Genomic DNA, 16,704 nt, shown 5'->3' with positions numbered 1-16,704 from the left:
AACCGTTTTATTACAAAGATACAAGCATTACAATTGTCACTGCCACAAATCCCATTAGAGGAAGTGATGTCAGGGTGATTACATTTAAGTTAATTTAGCAGCCTAAGGTGGCAGGAATTTATTTTCTTTGTTTGCTGGGATAGCTGCGTGGGATTCAACACTTTAATAAAACAGACAGAATCTCATCCTTAATGGCTTTCTAGTAAGGTATTCTTTCTTACAACAAAAACAGTGAGTGGCATCATCTCATCAGAGTTAAAAACATACATGTAAGATATCATACACAACTGTACAATACAAATTCAGGACTTTTATCGAGTACATGGTTTAACAGGTATTACATTAAGTATCTAATTAATACTTTAAATTGGCGATTTATCCTTTTTTATTGCTTTTACTATCTAAAATACAGCAGAGAATACATTCTAACCATTATTAATGTGCAATTTATTGTTCACTTATTCAAATGGCTTTAATATGGGCTTTTCATTTTAGATATAATTGTGCGCTTGTAGCCCTATTGAATATAAACATTCTTTTTGCTAGGCTTGTATCATTATAAAATTATAAATGTGTACAATAATATATATATATATATTTACATATATATATATATATATATATATATATATATATATATATATATTTATATCTCCAAGGAATACAGATATCTTTACTGTTAGCAGTTGTCATAGTGTGCTCGTATATGGTGGTATACACCATACCGCCACTTCTCCTACTGCCTTCATTCACTTACATTTTACATGCCGCCGCTTTTACATTTCCAAATTTCCATTTTGCAACATCTGAATTTTCACTTCATTAGAATATGATGATGTGAGAATATTATCGTCACCACACGTCTTAACATGTTTAAAATGTTTATTTTTTATTATATATATATATATATATATATATATATATATATTACAATTCAAAATTAAAACAAATAAAATATATTATATACTAATATAAGCAAATGGCTTTTGTAATAACACCCCCGAATACTGTACAATTATCTCCAAAGACAAATGGACTCTCTTGAATTTAATTAGTGCATTGTACAGTTTAAAGAGAAGTTTCCTGTAGTTATGGTGTCTGCATGTTGCATGTCAGCACTAACAGTAACAGTACCTGTATTAGTGTTTTGCACAGTGTATTTGTAGTATAATATGTGAATGATTCCTATTATTTAAACTAATAGTTTACAGCCGATGAAAATATAATAACCAAAGAATATTCAATGAGAAGCCTAAACAAGATGTATATTTTTCTCAAAACCAAATCAAAGCAATTCAAATATAATTTACATTAATATAAGCACCTATAAATGAAACATAGTGGGCCTGAAAGAGAGTGAAACGCAATTATAAGCACAACTTGCAATGGAAAATGTTGCACATAATGTATGCAAATGAACACTGTATTCAGACTTAACAACAGACACACCGCTCAGACACTTATGTCATACTTGCCAACTCTCTAGGAATGTCCGTGAGACTCCCGGACTCCCGGTAGTGTATGGCAGTCTCCCGCATCACTTCCTAGTGAAGTGGGCAGAATTAGGTCCAAAATGCCGCAAAAATGCTGTGTTTGCGTTATTACGTCACTTCCCCCCGGCAGCTCCCGGATGCCAACTGGAAGAAGTTGGCAAGTATGACTTATGTCCAACTTGCAAATATGTGCAAAATCTTTTTCTTTTTCTATTTTGCAAACTGATTTGACATGAAGCATTATTTAAACATGACTAGCCAAGCCAATACAATAGGAACAACTTCCTGACATACGTCCAGAATTTTTTTTTTTTTTTTTGCTACAACACGCTCAGCAAGTCCTAATCTATGGCCAAGTGACTAATAAAGTTGCAGAACCTGTCTGTCAATCATTTGCAAACCTCTAATTACAGGCGTTTCAGTAATTCGGGTGTTTGCCACCATCATCATGATCCGCTACTTACTCCTATCACTGACCACCCGCAAATAAAAGTTTTTCAGCCATCTCTATGACTACATGCCAGTCTGAATTCATATGCAACTGCTCGATCACGTCCTTACTGTACATTGTTTACATTAGAACATCCTTTCCCTCTCCAGTCGTGTCATTTCAGGCACAAGGAGTCACGAGGTTGTGTGCAATGTATGTGCAGTATGGAAAATGCAATGATACGACAACGCAGTTTGGCATAAGTCTCATGCTGAATCAGGCCCAGTGTTTAACACTTCCTATTATTGCACATTTTACGAGGCAGTTATTAATATGGAAACTAATTTCAAGTGTTGCAATAAAAATAAGATGTGCTATATTTTGAGTTGCTTGGGATAAAAGAAAATATTATTAGAAACAGAAATAAAATAACGTTCATTAGCTGGTCAATTCTATACTGTTAATTAAATGAATACATAATAAAATAATTAAAATAGTTACATATCGAAATCACTAAAAAAAATTAAATGTGATCATCCAGGGGAACCCTATGAATGAAACTACAGGTTAGAATTTAAATATGGATATTCACATTATAAAGAGAATTTATAAATTAGATTTATTATAAAGTAAACAAATAACTATTGGGAAAAGTGACTGAACATGCCGAGAGAGATGTGTCAAGTTAAAGGATAGCTCCACATAATAGCTTTGACATTGTCAATACCAGTTTTAAAAAGGCCCACCCTGAGTAGTAGAAAGGTCCTGCTTGGACCGTTAACGGCTTCTCAAGACCCACCAATCGAAAATTTGATGGAAAGTAAGATAAGTGACATTTTGTTTTTTAACTCATCACATATAATTCAATCCAAAAAATAATTTTTTAGTTTTGGATGGAAGTGTGGCTTCCTCAGAATGAGATGGATTTGCCACAAAATATAAATGCAAAAAAAAATTCCTTGTAGTAATGCATTGGAGAGACTGACAGTCCATGCTTGTAGACAGAGCTGTAGAAACCGGTGGTAGTCAGTTTTCCGGCCGTGGAAAACCAGACAGTATTTACCCCGGCATGAGGAAACCAAAGAGCTGCTCGTCGACTCACTGAAATTACTAACAGCTGGCAAGGTAGACTTTTGTCCATTGTGGTCCCTGAAGAAGCCGGCAGCGATGGCTGACGTCACATTGAAGAGACTCAATGTGATCCGACTTGTTCAGGTAATAATTTAAGGAGGCAATGCTTGTACAAGGTACATGGTATAGTAATTAGCCTTCAAATTGACAAAAGTCTACCTTGTAAGCTGTCACTCATTTCAGTGAGTTGGAGAGCAGCTCTTCGGTTTCCTTCTGCCTGGGTGTTTTTATTATATGAAGGCTTTATATGCAAAAAGATTATCATTGGGACATTATATATCACATATATATTTGAGATGATTTGCTTCATGTAAAATTGTTCCCTTCTAATCTAGAATTAATGAGGACAAACAATTACTTTATCAACGCATCAGATTCATTTGTTCAGTTTTCTTATTAACAAGCGGTAAACAACTGTATATTAATTTAACGAGTGATATTTATTTTGTTAAATGTGTTTCTTATTCATTTGAGAACATTTACCAGTTATGAACAGCTCCAGTACCATTTGTGTTCAGGGTGCTAATATTGGTTAGAACAACATGTTCTGAGATTTTTAGAACATTATCAAAGTTGCTGATCTGTGTAGTCAATGATTTCCTGCTTTCTGTGCTGGCTCTTCCCCGTGTGAGATGATCATCTTGATTATTGTGGACACCGAGGCAACAACATGAAAAGGCCGCTTTGAATTCCTCTCTAAATTTACCTGACAAAATAAAGAAAGAAAAATTTGTACAGTGTTTACTGCATACATAATCCCCCACAATGTTGATGGTTTAGGAATGAGAGGTGAATTATCTAATGATAGTAGTGGTCAAAGTGGACATTTAGAAGTGACGGTATGAAAAATGTAATGGGAATGTAATTGAATGGAATTAACACCATATACACCCACACGACCACTGAATGACAGTATTGATGGATTTTGCAACTGTGATGTTTATGCACCTTATTCATGTATTTAACAGCACTAGAGCCTAATCATCGAGGCTCTAGTGCTCTAGTGACTGTCGCATCTCCTCAACTCTGATCACCTCTTCCCATTCCAGAATCCAGGACTTTTCCCTTGCAGCCCCCCTTCACTGGAATGACCTCCCTTGCTCCATCCGCCTCTCTCCCACTCTGTGCTCCTTCAAACGTGCACTCAAAACTCACATCTTTCTCAAAGCCTACCACCCATCCACTTAACCCCTATCTCCTCTGCTCATTCTCCCCTCTCTCCCATTGCCTCAACCGGCTCCTCTTGTGCCTGGTCTGTCAACCCTCCCTTAGGATGTAAGCTTGAATGAGCAGGGCCCTCTTCCCTCCTGTCTCCTTACCCGTTCTTCTGCTCTGTGTCTATTGCATCTGCCTGCCTGGAGTTTCTGAAGTATTGGTACTTTTTGTTTATTGTTCTGTACTGTTATACCCTGTATAGTCTACTGTTTGTACTATGTGCGGCGCTGCAGAAACCTTGTGGCGCCTAACAAATAAATGATAATAATAATAATAATAATAATAATAATAATCAATAAGGATCTTAACTTAAGAACCTTTTTATTTAAGTCTTCTGCACAAAACCATGTTGCAATGCAAGGGGTGCAAACTAGTTTTCTGTTTTGCACATAAGTTAAATGCTGACGGTTTTTTCATGTAGCACACAAATGTCAACTTTAAATTTCAGTGCACAAATAAGCTATCAAGTATTTGTGTGCTACATGAAAAAACAGTCAGTATTTAACTTATGTGCAAGACAGAAAACTAATTTGCACCCCTTGCATTGTAACATGGTTTTGTCCAGGAGACTTAAATAAGAAGTTTCTTAAGTTAAGATCCTTAATGACTCAGGCCCCTAAACACTAACTCTACCCTGCCATTTATGTGCTTGACACTTTTTTTTACTGATTTAATTTTTCTGAGTTAAAATATATCTCTGAAAAACCTTGTTTTCAGGTGTTACAATACTTACCGTAACTACAAAAACACATGTTTCGTACAGGATTGTGAGAGACAAGTTTCACTACTGTTTTTCAATATGCATTAATAAGAACTCTACAAGCATTGCAATATTGATTTAAAAATCTCTTATTTTATTTTTAATTTAACCAATATGTGATTAATCATTTTGAATGATGTCAATACATATTATTGGCTTTATTAATGGATAGTCAGTATCTCCTAATACTAAATAATCAATATGCCTTTCACGATTTAAGTTTGGATACAGGTACTGAGTTGGTTCCATTTATTCAGTTACATCGTGTTACTATTTCTTTTTTCTGCTTCCTGACTTGACATTGCTCTTTATGTTTTAATGACGTCTTATATTCTAACATGCTATGCTATCAATGGCAATCAGCAGAATTTATCATTAAATAAATTTAATGTTGTTTACATTTAATGTGGTATATGTTGCTGAGGTTTTGTCACTTACAATGTTTGTCCTGATTACAATCAGACTATTGGTTTTAAATACTTTTGTTAACTAAAGTGATCTGGCTAAGTTCTTTGAAATTAATGCCACTTAAGTCTCAAAAATTACTTATTTATATAAAAATAAATAAGAATAAATAGTTTAAATATAGCTTATTCTGGGATACTCAATATATTGTGCTATATACTTACACATCTAGACCTACATATAAATGCAAGCTAATAATACAAAATAGCATCAAATTGTATATTTATGGCTAAGAAAAATATATTCTTACTCATACATATACCAAATTATCGTGCCAATCACACAATAAATGACCGTTATGCCTGATATTGCATTAGTGTGTACGCTCCCATGATCATGTTTAATTGTACCAAAGCACATTGTGTCATTTGATTTGATTTTATAACCTGACAAAAAATCTTTATAAACGATGGAACGATGTTTGGCAAATTCTGAAGTGCGTATGCACTCATGACCAACAATGTAGACAAATCTCTATAGAGTTTACAGATTAACAATTCAACCGACGGTATGATAGATGAAGAGCCCAGATCTGAAGGAAAATCGTGCATAGTATGTACCCATAAATCAGCACGCTGATTGGGACCTTCAGTTGGTAAAATTGTTAACAATATCGCATCCGGAGAAATTTTCTGTAGTGTGTACCCAGCCTAAGATAGACCCAGATAGCCAAGTAGATGCCTCCCTGCTATTAGGTTGAGTTGTAAACCATTTTTACAACACTCTCGAGGCCATGATTATCATATAGATTGCAGTATTGTGCCAGGGAGTTCCCTGAATGCTCTCCTATATAAATGTATTTGCTGTGTTATGTCCTAACTAAATGGCTTTGCTTCTCCGTTATTCCCTACATCAGTAAATATGAGGCTAAATAGAAAAGGTTACTTCTTTGTGCCTTTATTACTGTAAAAAGTATTACTTTAAAAGGTTTATCTTGTATGTCCAAAACTGTCTTTGCATTCTGAACAAAACTCATTTCTGAGTGTGTGTAAATTATATATATATATATATATATATATATATATATATATATATATATATATATAAGGCAGAAAAACATTTTACTTTTGTAACACATTTACATTCCTACTGGGACCTGTCAACTGATGACTTTGCAGTAACATATTTATTTTTGTTTTGTTTGTTTTTTTATTTTTATGACAGTCTCATTTTGGGTCAACGATCATACTTGGGTGATTGACCTCTTTAGTGATTACTCCTAGATACAGGTTTACTTCAACATGGGAAACTGTCCTTGTCTGTGACATACACAATGGGGCGTTAGTGGTATCTCTAAGGCGGAATAACAGGAGAATGGATCTAAAGGCATTTTTATTGCTGGACATTTTGTATATAATGTATTGTAAAAAAAAATACTATAAAACTGTCTGCTTAAAGTTAGGATTATATGAATATATTTATGTTGTTGTGAAATTGACTGTAATATATAATGAATGTTGTCTTTTATTTTTTTTATATTTAATAATTATTGGTATAATCATTTATTTCTTAGTTCTCATGTTGCTTTTCAGCTTTTCAGCAAGCTGTATAGAGACAAGTAAGAATAATAAAAAAAAAATAACTTACCACTTAGAAAGTTGTAAATGATTGGATTAGCTGCACTATTGGCATACACCAACCAATGAGAAAATGTAAACCAGGCATATACTGTCTCCCTGTCATTCGTCTGGGTAAACATTCCAAAAACTCTGCAGAAGCAAAACAGCATATATTATTAAATATTATTATTGCCTATTGTCAATCAGTTAAATTGCTCTAACAGCTACTTAAAATTAAACAAAATAATATTATAAACTTTAACAGAACATTCTTCCTCCATTTCTTTTGCATCCTGTGAAATACATAGAAACAAATAGAAATAAAGGTGGTATGTTCTTTTAGTCCCAGGAAAACAAGGAAGACATGGATCATGCATACAGAAGTGGGAATAGATTTACGTAACATTGAATGTCTAAAGTTCATGTTTATGTAATATTTAGAATCATCTTGGATATAGTGGATGTACTATTGAGAGACTGGATGTAAGATTAAGTGTTCACTAAATATAAATTTTAGGTGGAAGTTTGACTTTGATGGTTACTATAACACTCATCCATCTTCATAATTTGAATTATAATATTTTAGTACTAAACTAACTCACAGTGAATTCATACAGACACTTTTGCTGTTTTCGTAGTTGGCACACAAATGCGGGTGCCCTAATCATACAGGCAGCGCCGGTGCTAGGGTCCTTGGCGCCCTAGGCACAGTGTGAAAATAGGCGCTCCCCTTAAAAATTGGCGCCCCCCCTCAGCTCCCCATGTCTTTCTTTAACTTACCTGCATGAAGCTGCTCCTCTCTGCTCTGTCTTCTCCCCTCCACTCACAGACACTGTCGGCCTGTCACTGTCAGTGAGCGGAGGGGAGGAGACAGAGCAGAGAGGAGCAGCTTCATGCAGGTAAGATTCATAGCCCCTTCCCTCCTCTCCTCCCCGTTGATTTCCGTTTTAAATGACCATAGTCATTTTTTTTAAATTTTGAGGTGCCCTGCAGAGCCCGGTGCCCTAGGCAATTGCCTAACCTTGCCTAATGGGAGCGCCGGGCCTGCATACAGGTTAAGCTATTCTACACATTGACTGCTCAGCTGGATGACATAGGCATATTATTAGTGCAATCAATAGATATTACAGTGTGTGCCCTCTTTAGATGTCTATGATAGCTAATTAGATTAGTTACAATGGTGGGTTTGTACTTCCCTGGTAACACTAATTAATATTTTGGTCATAGTGCTTATCTTACTGCATAATGTAGTGCAATATTCCATTTATCAGACTGAGGGGTCTATTTACTAACTTGTGATGAGCCAAAAATCTGGAAAAAATAGGTGTTTTCTCCAGTGAATGGTCACCACAGCTGTTGTTTTACTTTATCAAGGGGTTAAAGCAGTGGAAATTAATTTATCTTGCCTTAATCTGTCTAACACTGGTCACTGTGGTCCCTATAGACTTCTAAGGGGACTTGCGATGTGACCCTAATTTAACAAGCAGTGAAAAGCTTTGCTTTTCACAGCCGGCCTTAAAAGACTAACGCCATCTTGAGATTGGGTTAGCTTACCCTGTTAATGGAGTCCCTATGGATTCCAGTGTTGCTGAAGAAGTCTCTCTTCAACCATCGCTGGGTCCCATCGCAATGCACATGGTCAACCTCAGCCGTATATGCTCAGTAAGCTATAGAGCAGATCCTTCATTTGGCAGCAGTGTAAGGCTGCTGGTGAAGGAGGTTTTATTTCGTTTAGATGAGAAGGGTGTTCGCCAGGGCTCGTCAATAAGTCTTGGCATGGTAATTTAAAGCACCAGTACATTTGGCATTGCTGCGGTACGCAGCTAAACAAAATTAAACTCACTGCTGCCTACTCATCATCCATGTTAAATAGAGCCCTGTATTTGTCCCTTTAATTCAACAACACAGTTCCTTGAAGTTATGCAAATCCAAGATTTCTTCACATGCAGAATCTGGAGAAGTTAGGCTCTTTCATCTAAACAGGGCATTTGTTCCAAAATTCTTAAGCCATGCCTTTTGCTTACTGTAGAAAGACTAACTAGCCAGTAATGGGAAACTGTATCCCAATTTCAGTAGTCTGAACACGTATACGTAGGAGATGTCATTGGAGAGTTAGGGTTACTTAATTCACCAATAAATTTTCTTATTTCATCAATAAATCTATATTTCTGCTTTGCAAATTTGGACAATCATTGCAGCTGTGGTACGCTGTGACTTCTAATTAAGTGTTCTACATAAACTGCACTAGAGTCTGTTTCATCTGAGGATCATGGTATACATTGTAAGATACATTTATAACAGTGTTATAAATTAATAAAATTAGCAACATTTAGCTTTTTGTTAGATCTACTAATGCTTCCAAATTACAATATATTTTACAATGCACACAATTAAAATACAAATATGTAGAGTGGTTTCTATGCATCAGAATGGTACTGTCAGACGCCGTCCCCGCTGATTCCCTGTCAGAGGGGAACGGACTTCTGATCTCCCCGTCGGCTGCCGCAGGACTTTCGGATAGCGGGCTTGCCTATTTCCTCCATACTCCTGAGTATTCTGATTCCTGATTACCTGTTGTGACCCCGGCTTGGCGACCATTCTACTTTTCTGTGTGACCCATTCTGTACTGTGACTTCGGCTTGGCGATTATTCCTTTGGATTACCCTTTTGTACCTGATATTCCCGACTGCTGTGACCCGGAACCGTCTGACCTCTCTACGCTACACTGGTAACTGGCTTATAGGACCGCGACCTGCGTGCTCCCTGCTGCGAAGTCCAAACCTCCTTGCGGGGGTCCCTGGTGAACACCAGGGGTACGTTAGACTCCGCGCCTGTTTGACCAGTGGCACCAATACCGGTTAGTGTCATATTATCTTCAGCCTCATAGGCCTACAGCGTGACAGTTTACTCTGGCCATGACTGACGGTACCGGAGAACCCTCATCCCGAGACCTCCTCATCCATTTAGGAGTACGGGTAGAACGCCAGGAGGCCAACCAAGCACAACTCTTGCAGTGTTTACAAGGAGTGATTTCCCGCTTGGATGCCCTTAGCACTTCTCAGGCAGCAGCCCCAGTTCCTGATCCTGCTCCGGCTGCTGCTCCACCAAGCGCAGCACTGGCTACCTCTAGAACACTACGGATTCTAACCCCAGAGAAATACGATGGTAATCCCAAAGGATGCCGTGGATTCCTAAATCAGTGTTCCATCCAGTTTGAACTTTCACCGGAAAACTTCGCATCTGAGAGAGCTAAGGTGGCCTATATAATTTCCCTCCTGACGGGACAGGCCCTAGCTTGGGCCTCGCCACTGTGGGAACGAAGAGATGGATCTCTCCTTCATTCTGACACTTTCATTGAGAATTTCCGGAGGGTATTTGATGAACCTGGTCGTGTGTCTTCGGCTGCATCCAGTTTGTTAGCTCTTCGCCAAGGTTCTTTAACTGCAGGTCAATACGCGGTTCAGTTCCGTACCTTAGCCTCAGAATTAGGCTGGAATGATGAAGCTCTCTCCGCCACCTATTGGCAAGGCCTGTCAGACCCTATCAAGGACGCACTGGCTTCGCAAGACCTTCCATCCAAGCTTGACGACTTGGTCTCTTTGTGTGTCAAGGTAGACATTCGCCTTCAAGAGCGCTCTCAGGAGAGGGTCCAAGGTCGTCGCACTGTTTGGCTCCTCGTTTTCAATCTCCAGCTCTCCCGGCGGAAGAGCCAATGCAAATTGGACGCTCTTGCCTGTCACGGGATGAGAGAGAACGCAGGATCAAGAATCGTTTGTGTTTGTACTATGGAGAATCCGGTCATCTGCTATCTTCTTGTCCCAAGAGGCCGGAAAACTTCACTGCCTAGGCAACACCAGGGAGGTTGTTCTAGGTTCATGTCTCCATTCTCCCTCTCCTTCCAAAGATAACAGTTTTCTGATGCCTGTCACCCTCACATTTTCGGACTCTTCCCTAAATTGTTCTGCTTTTATGGATTCCAGATCTGCAGGAAATTTTATCTCTGCCACTCTGGTGTCGAAGCTTCACATACCCTGCACTCCATTGCCGCAACCTCTGGTTCTTACTGCAGTTGACGGTAACCGCGTCAGCAACGGTTCCATCACTGACACTACTGCTCCAATTCAGTTGCAGGTAGGGGTTCTCCATCAAGAGTGGATTCAGTTCCTGGTTATTCCACAGTCCGTTAATTCCATCATTCTAGGACTACCATGGCTCAGGAAACATTCGCCACAATTCGATTGGGCTCTCGCTCAAGTTACCTCCTGGGGCTCCTCATGCTTCAATCAATGCCTCTCGAAAATACGTCCTCCTAAACAACTTCCTTGTCTCTCTCTGGATTCCCACCCCAAACTACCAGAGCCGTATTTAGACTTTATTGATGTGTTTAGCAAGACCGCAGCAGAGACGCTCCCTCCACATCGAGCATGGGATTGTCCTATTGAGCTAATTCCCGGCAAAAATATTCCCAAAGGTAGAGTTTATCCTCTGGCTCTCCCTGAGACTAAGGCAATGTCTCTATATATATCAGATAACCTTCAAAGAAGGTTTTATCAGAAAGTCTACCTCGCCAGCAGGAGCCGGATTCTTTTTTTGAAAAAAAAAAGACGGTTCATTAAGACCGTGCATAGACTACCGCCGTCTTAATGATATTACCATCAAGAACCGCTATCCGCTCCCATTGATCACTGAATTGTTCGACCGGATTAGAGGAGCCAAAATCTTCTCTAAATTAGATCTCAGAGGGGCCTACAACTTAATCCGCATTCGAAAGGGCGATGAGTGGAAAAGGCATTTAACACCCGTGACGGGCACTATGAGTACTTAGTCATGCCGTTTGGACTTTGCAATGCCCCTGCAGTGTTTCAAGATTTTGTCAACGAGATTTTCATGGATCTTCTGTATCAATTTGTAATTGTCTACCTGGACGATATTTTTATATTTTCATCTGACTTACATGTTCATCGTCTCCATGTCAAGACTGTTCTTTCTCGCCTCCGGAAACATTCCTTATATTGCAAGCTGGAGAAATGTTCCATTTCTAGGATACATAGTTTCTGGCACCGTCCTGCTAATGGATCCGCAGAAAGTGAAGGCCATTGTCAACTGGCCATAACCTATTGGTCTTAAAGCTACCCAACGCTTTATCGGCTTTGCCAATTATTACCGGCAGTTCATTAAAGGCTTTTCATCCATTATCTGTCCAATTACAGCTTTAACTCGAAAAGGTGCCTGCAGCAAACCATGGCCTGTCAAAGCCATATTGGCCTTCAAAACTCTTAAAGAAGCATTTCTTTCGGCCCCTATACTCAGACAGCCAGACCAAGGGAGAACGTTTTTTTATTGAAGTGGACGCTTCTTCAGTCGGGATTGGAGCTATACTTTCCCAAAAATCTGCTTCAGGTACATTAGAAACTTGTGGATTCCTGTCTAAGAAATTCTCTAGCACTGAACTAAATTATGGAATCGGTGACAAGGAATTATTAGCCATCAAGATTGCCCTTGAGGAGTGGCGTCACTTACTAGAGGGTGCCTTACATCCCGTCACGGTCATGACAGATCATAAAAATCTTACTTATCTCCAGGAAGCACAATGTCTTAACCCCCGTCAAGCTCGCTGGTCTCTTTTCTTTGCCAGGTTCCAACTCATTCTCACCTTTCGTCCCGGTTCCAAAAATTCCAAGGCCGATGCTCTCTCCAGGTCCTTTGATAATGACGGTACTTTCACTTGTTTAGACAACAAAATGATTCTAAATCCAATACAAACAGTGGCCATCACCAATTCTTCAGTAATCTCTCCCCCTCCAGGGCGTTCATTCGTGGAACCTCATCTCCGCTCTAAACTACTATGTTGGGCTCACGAGTCCAAATTTGCCGGCCATGCCGGTTACAAGAGAACACAAGAATTTCTCTCCAGATATTATTGGTGGCCTAAACTGGCTTCAGATGTTCTAAAATTTGTATCTGCATGTTCGGTTTGTGCACGCCACAAGGTGCCAAGACAAAGTCCTCCTGGTCTTCTCCTTCCTCTGCCTATTCCGGTTTCTCCCTGGACCAGCATTACGATAGACTTCATCACCGATCTCCCTTTGAGCAATGGCTACAATACCATCTGGGTCGTGGTAGACCGCTTTTCAAAAATTTCACACTTCACTCCTTGTAAAGGACTCCCTTCAGTTACTAAACTTGCAGATTTGTTTCTAAAGAACATCTTCCGTCTTCATGGATGCCCTCAAGAGATCATCTCTGACAGAGGAGTAAAATTTGTCACTAAGTTTTGGAGAGCTTTTTGTAAAAAGATTGGAGTCAGTCTCAAATTTTCTTCCGGATATCACCCCCAAACTAACGGACAGACAGAACGAGTGAATCAAGACTTGGAGTGTTTTCTACGGTGTTTTGCTTCTGATCATCAAACGACATGGAATGATCTTCTGTATTGGGCCGAATTCGCCCACAACAATCTTCTACATTCCTCCTCTGGGCGTTCTCCAATTTTTATTATTTACGGCAGACATCTCACTCCTCCTCTCTTGTCCGAAGCTCCCTCCTCTCTAGTACCAGCGGCTGATACTCTCATCCATGATTTCTCTCAAATCTGGTCTCAAACCAAAGAAGCACTGTCTACTTCTGTACAGAGACAGAAGAAAGCGGCTGATCTTCATAGAAGAGTTGCTCCAGTACTAAGGGTAGGAGACCGTGTTTGGTTGTCTACACGCAACCTTCGACTTCAAGTTCCATCCATGAAATTGGCTCCTAAGTTTATTGGTCCCTTTGCCATATCACAAGTCATCAATCCTGTTTCCTTCAAACTTGCATTACCTCCGTCTCTTAGAATCCATAACACATTTCATATTTCATTGCTGAAACCGCTGATTCTCAATGAATTCTTCAGAGAACCTGCTCCTCCTCCACCTATTAAAACATCTTTAGGGGATGAATTCGAGATCGAGAGGATTCTGAAGAGACGTTTCTTCCAGCACAAACCTCAGTATCTTGTACACTGGAGAGGTTACGGTCCGGAGGAGAGATCGTGGGTCTCGGAGGCCGACCTTCATGCTCCTCGTCTCCTTGCAAAATTTCTGTGGAAAGGCAATCCTTTTCTGAGAGGGAGGAGGGGAGGGGGTACTGTCAGACGCCGTCCCCGCTGATTCCCTGTCAGACGGGGAACGGATGTCTGATCTCCCCGTCGGCTGCCGCAGGACTTCCGGATAGCGGGCGCATGCGCCCTGGTCTCACTTCCGTTGCTAGGCAACGGGACGCTGCTTCTGTTCCCGCTGCCGCCTCCGCTCTCCATCAATCAATTCAGTCTGGATCCTATTTAAACCTGCCTCTGGCGCCATTAGGCTGCCAGAGTAACAGGTTCACCACCAGTGTTCCTGGCTTCCCTATTTCCCCCATACTCCTGAGTATTCTGATTCCTGATTACCTGTTGTGACCCCGGCTTGGCGACCATTCTACTCTTCTGTGTGACCCATTCTGTACTGTGACTTCGGCTTGGCGACTATTCCTTTGGATTACCCTTTTGTACCTGATATTCCCGACTGCTGTGACCCGGAACCGTCTGACCTCTCTACGCTACACTGGTAACTGGCTTATAGGACCGCGACCTGCGTGCTCCCTGCTGCGAAGTCCAAACCTCCTTGCGGGGGTCCCTGGTGAACACCAGGGGTACGTTAGTCTCCGCGCCTGTTTGACCAGTGGCACCCAATACAGGTTAGTGTCATATTATCTTCAGCCTCATAGGCCTACGGCGTGACAGGTACATCCATATATCCAACAAGCCTCAATTTATTAATGAGACAATGGTCTACCCTTAGTTTATTCACTTGTTTACAATATTGTTGGCTGAAGTAAATGATGTTAAACGTTGCTAAGTAAACAGCTGATGGCTCTTTTGTTAGGCAACAGGCATGTGCGGCGGCAAATTCAGAAAGTGATGAGTGGTACAATGCCCCCAGTTTCCTTGCTTGCATGTGCTCTGAGATCCCCTTCACTGCAAGGTAAGTAGAATATATTTTCCCAGCCATTAAAGGCATTTTGATTGACAGGTGAGCCAGGCCATGTGACTGGCTAACAAGGGAGGGGATTGAATACTGTTTCATTGCAGCTGACAGGATGAAAAGAAACAGACCCAGCATATAGAAGGAATGAAACAGGTAAATTAAACAGAAATGAATAGAGAGTAGGAAAGAGGCTGAAAGTCAGAGACTGAGGAGGAAATAAAAGGCAATGGCACACTAGATGGAAAATTATGATGGTTTTTATTGGTACTAAATATTTTCTTTAGAGGTAATATAATTGGTAAACTGCCCCCCTAAACAAAACATGTAGACCCAGACCTGAGCACAAGTGGAAAGAATGTTCATTACATTTCTTATAATGTTACTTATAAACAAGCATCCACTTTATAGTTTTACAATAAGCTACATACAACTATAGTTACAAATAATATCAATGATAAATACTTAGTTATTCTTATAGTTACAATAAAGACTGCACTCTACCTTTTCAAAATATTAAGGATACTAATTGGTAAATAGCAAATTGCAAAGACCAGCAGGACAACCATTAGCATACGAGCAGTTTTTCTCCTGGCACGAATCTGTTTTATTTCAGCATTAACTCTTGATTTAAATGCTTGTTGTCCTAGACCTTTAGATTGGACTGGACATTGTAAAGGTTTCCATTTTCTCTGGACTATGGATGAGGTTCCTGGTATCTGTCACGTAAGGAAGGTTTGTAAAAAAAAAAGGTAATGTTATAATGTATTATGAGAAAAAAGACCTAATTGGTGTGAACAGAAGACACAGAAAATTATTATCCTGATAGTCACCATTAGCATTCAGTGCACACAAATTCCAGAATTAAACAAAGAGAAGACACAATAAATGCTGCTGTGATATAAAGAATATCAGTTTATTATAGACATATAAAGGTATCTAGTAATGTCTCCAGAATACAGTTTTTGAATAATTATAAGATTTCAATATAGAGGCCATATGCTTGTGGCATCTTCTGGTTTTGAAATGAATGTAATGCAGCTTTAAACTTATTTATGGTAAATGGTTTACTTAAAAGATAACCATGCTCCCACCCAAAAAAGTTCAAAGTTCAGCATCTGTCTGCAATGCTTCAAACATATACAAATTCCATACTTGCCAACTCTCCCGGGATGTCCGGGAGACTCCCGAAATTCGGGCCAGTCTCACGGACTCCCGGGAGAGCTGGCAAATCTCCCGCATCCCGCACCTGGCACCTCAAAATGACGCGATTCAAGGTGAATCGCGTCATTTTGGCCTCGCCCCCGTGACGGAAATGATGTTTTGTTGCAGGGCCAAAATGACGTGATTCACCGCGAATGGCCACGCCCCACCCCCTCCTGCCCTCCAGGCACGCCCCTCTCCCAGACAAAGCCAAGAGAAGGTAGGCAAGTATGACAAATTCTTATAATACAATTTCACTTAATTGACTATTCACTCAGGGGAGGTGACTGCTTGTGGTAAGAGTAATAGGTAATAACCATATACAGTATCTATATGGGCTAGTAACATGCTGGTATTCCATGCGCAAAATATGGCATGTGAAAAACAGTTTATTGCAAACCTTTTGTTTTACATTATCTTTATATAATTGCTGCACATATTACCATTTTTT

General features: G+C 39.7%; 1 protein-coding gene across 1 annotated transcript in view; it reads right to left on the bottom strand.

Moving 5' to 3' along the window:
• Window positions 1–3,394: 3,394 nt before the first annotated feature.
• Window positions 3,395–16,704, bottom strand: part of HCRTR2 (hypocretin receptor 2) — a 104,054-nt gene continuing 90,744 nt past the window's right edge. The window contains exons 5-7 of the mRNA XM_075200604.1: window positions 15,555–15,769; window positions 7,082–7,203; window positions 3,395–3,760 (exon numbers count right to left, since the gene is read on the bottom strand). Of these exons, the coding sequence (XP_075056705.1) occupies window positions 3,534–3,760; window positions 7,082–7,203; window positions 15,555–15,769 (564 nt within the window). The 3' untranslated portion in view covers window positions 3,395–3,533. The remainder of the gene's footprint in view (window positions 3,761–7,081; window positions 7,204–15,554; window positions 15,770–16,704) is intronic.

This window comes from Mixophyes fleayi, chromosome 3, assembly GCF_038048845.1.
Source record: "Mixophyes fleayi isolate aMixFle1 chromosome 3, aMixFle1.hap1, whole genome shotgun sequence".
Taxonomy (NCBI): domain Eukaryota; kingdom Metazoa; phylum Chordata; class Amphibia; order Anura; family Limnodynastidae; genus Mixophyes; species Mixophyes fleayi.
This window is presented reverse-complemented; position numbering and strand designations above follow the sequence as displayed.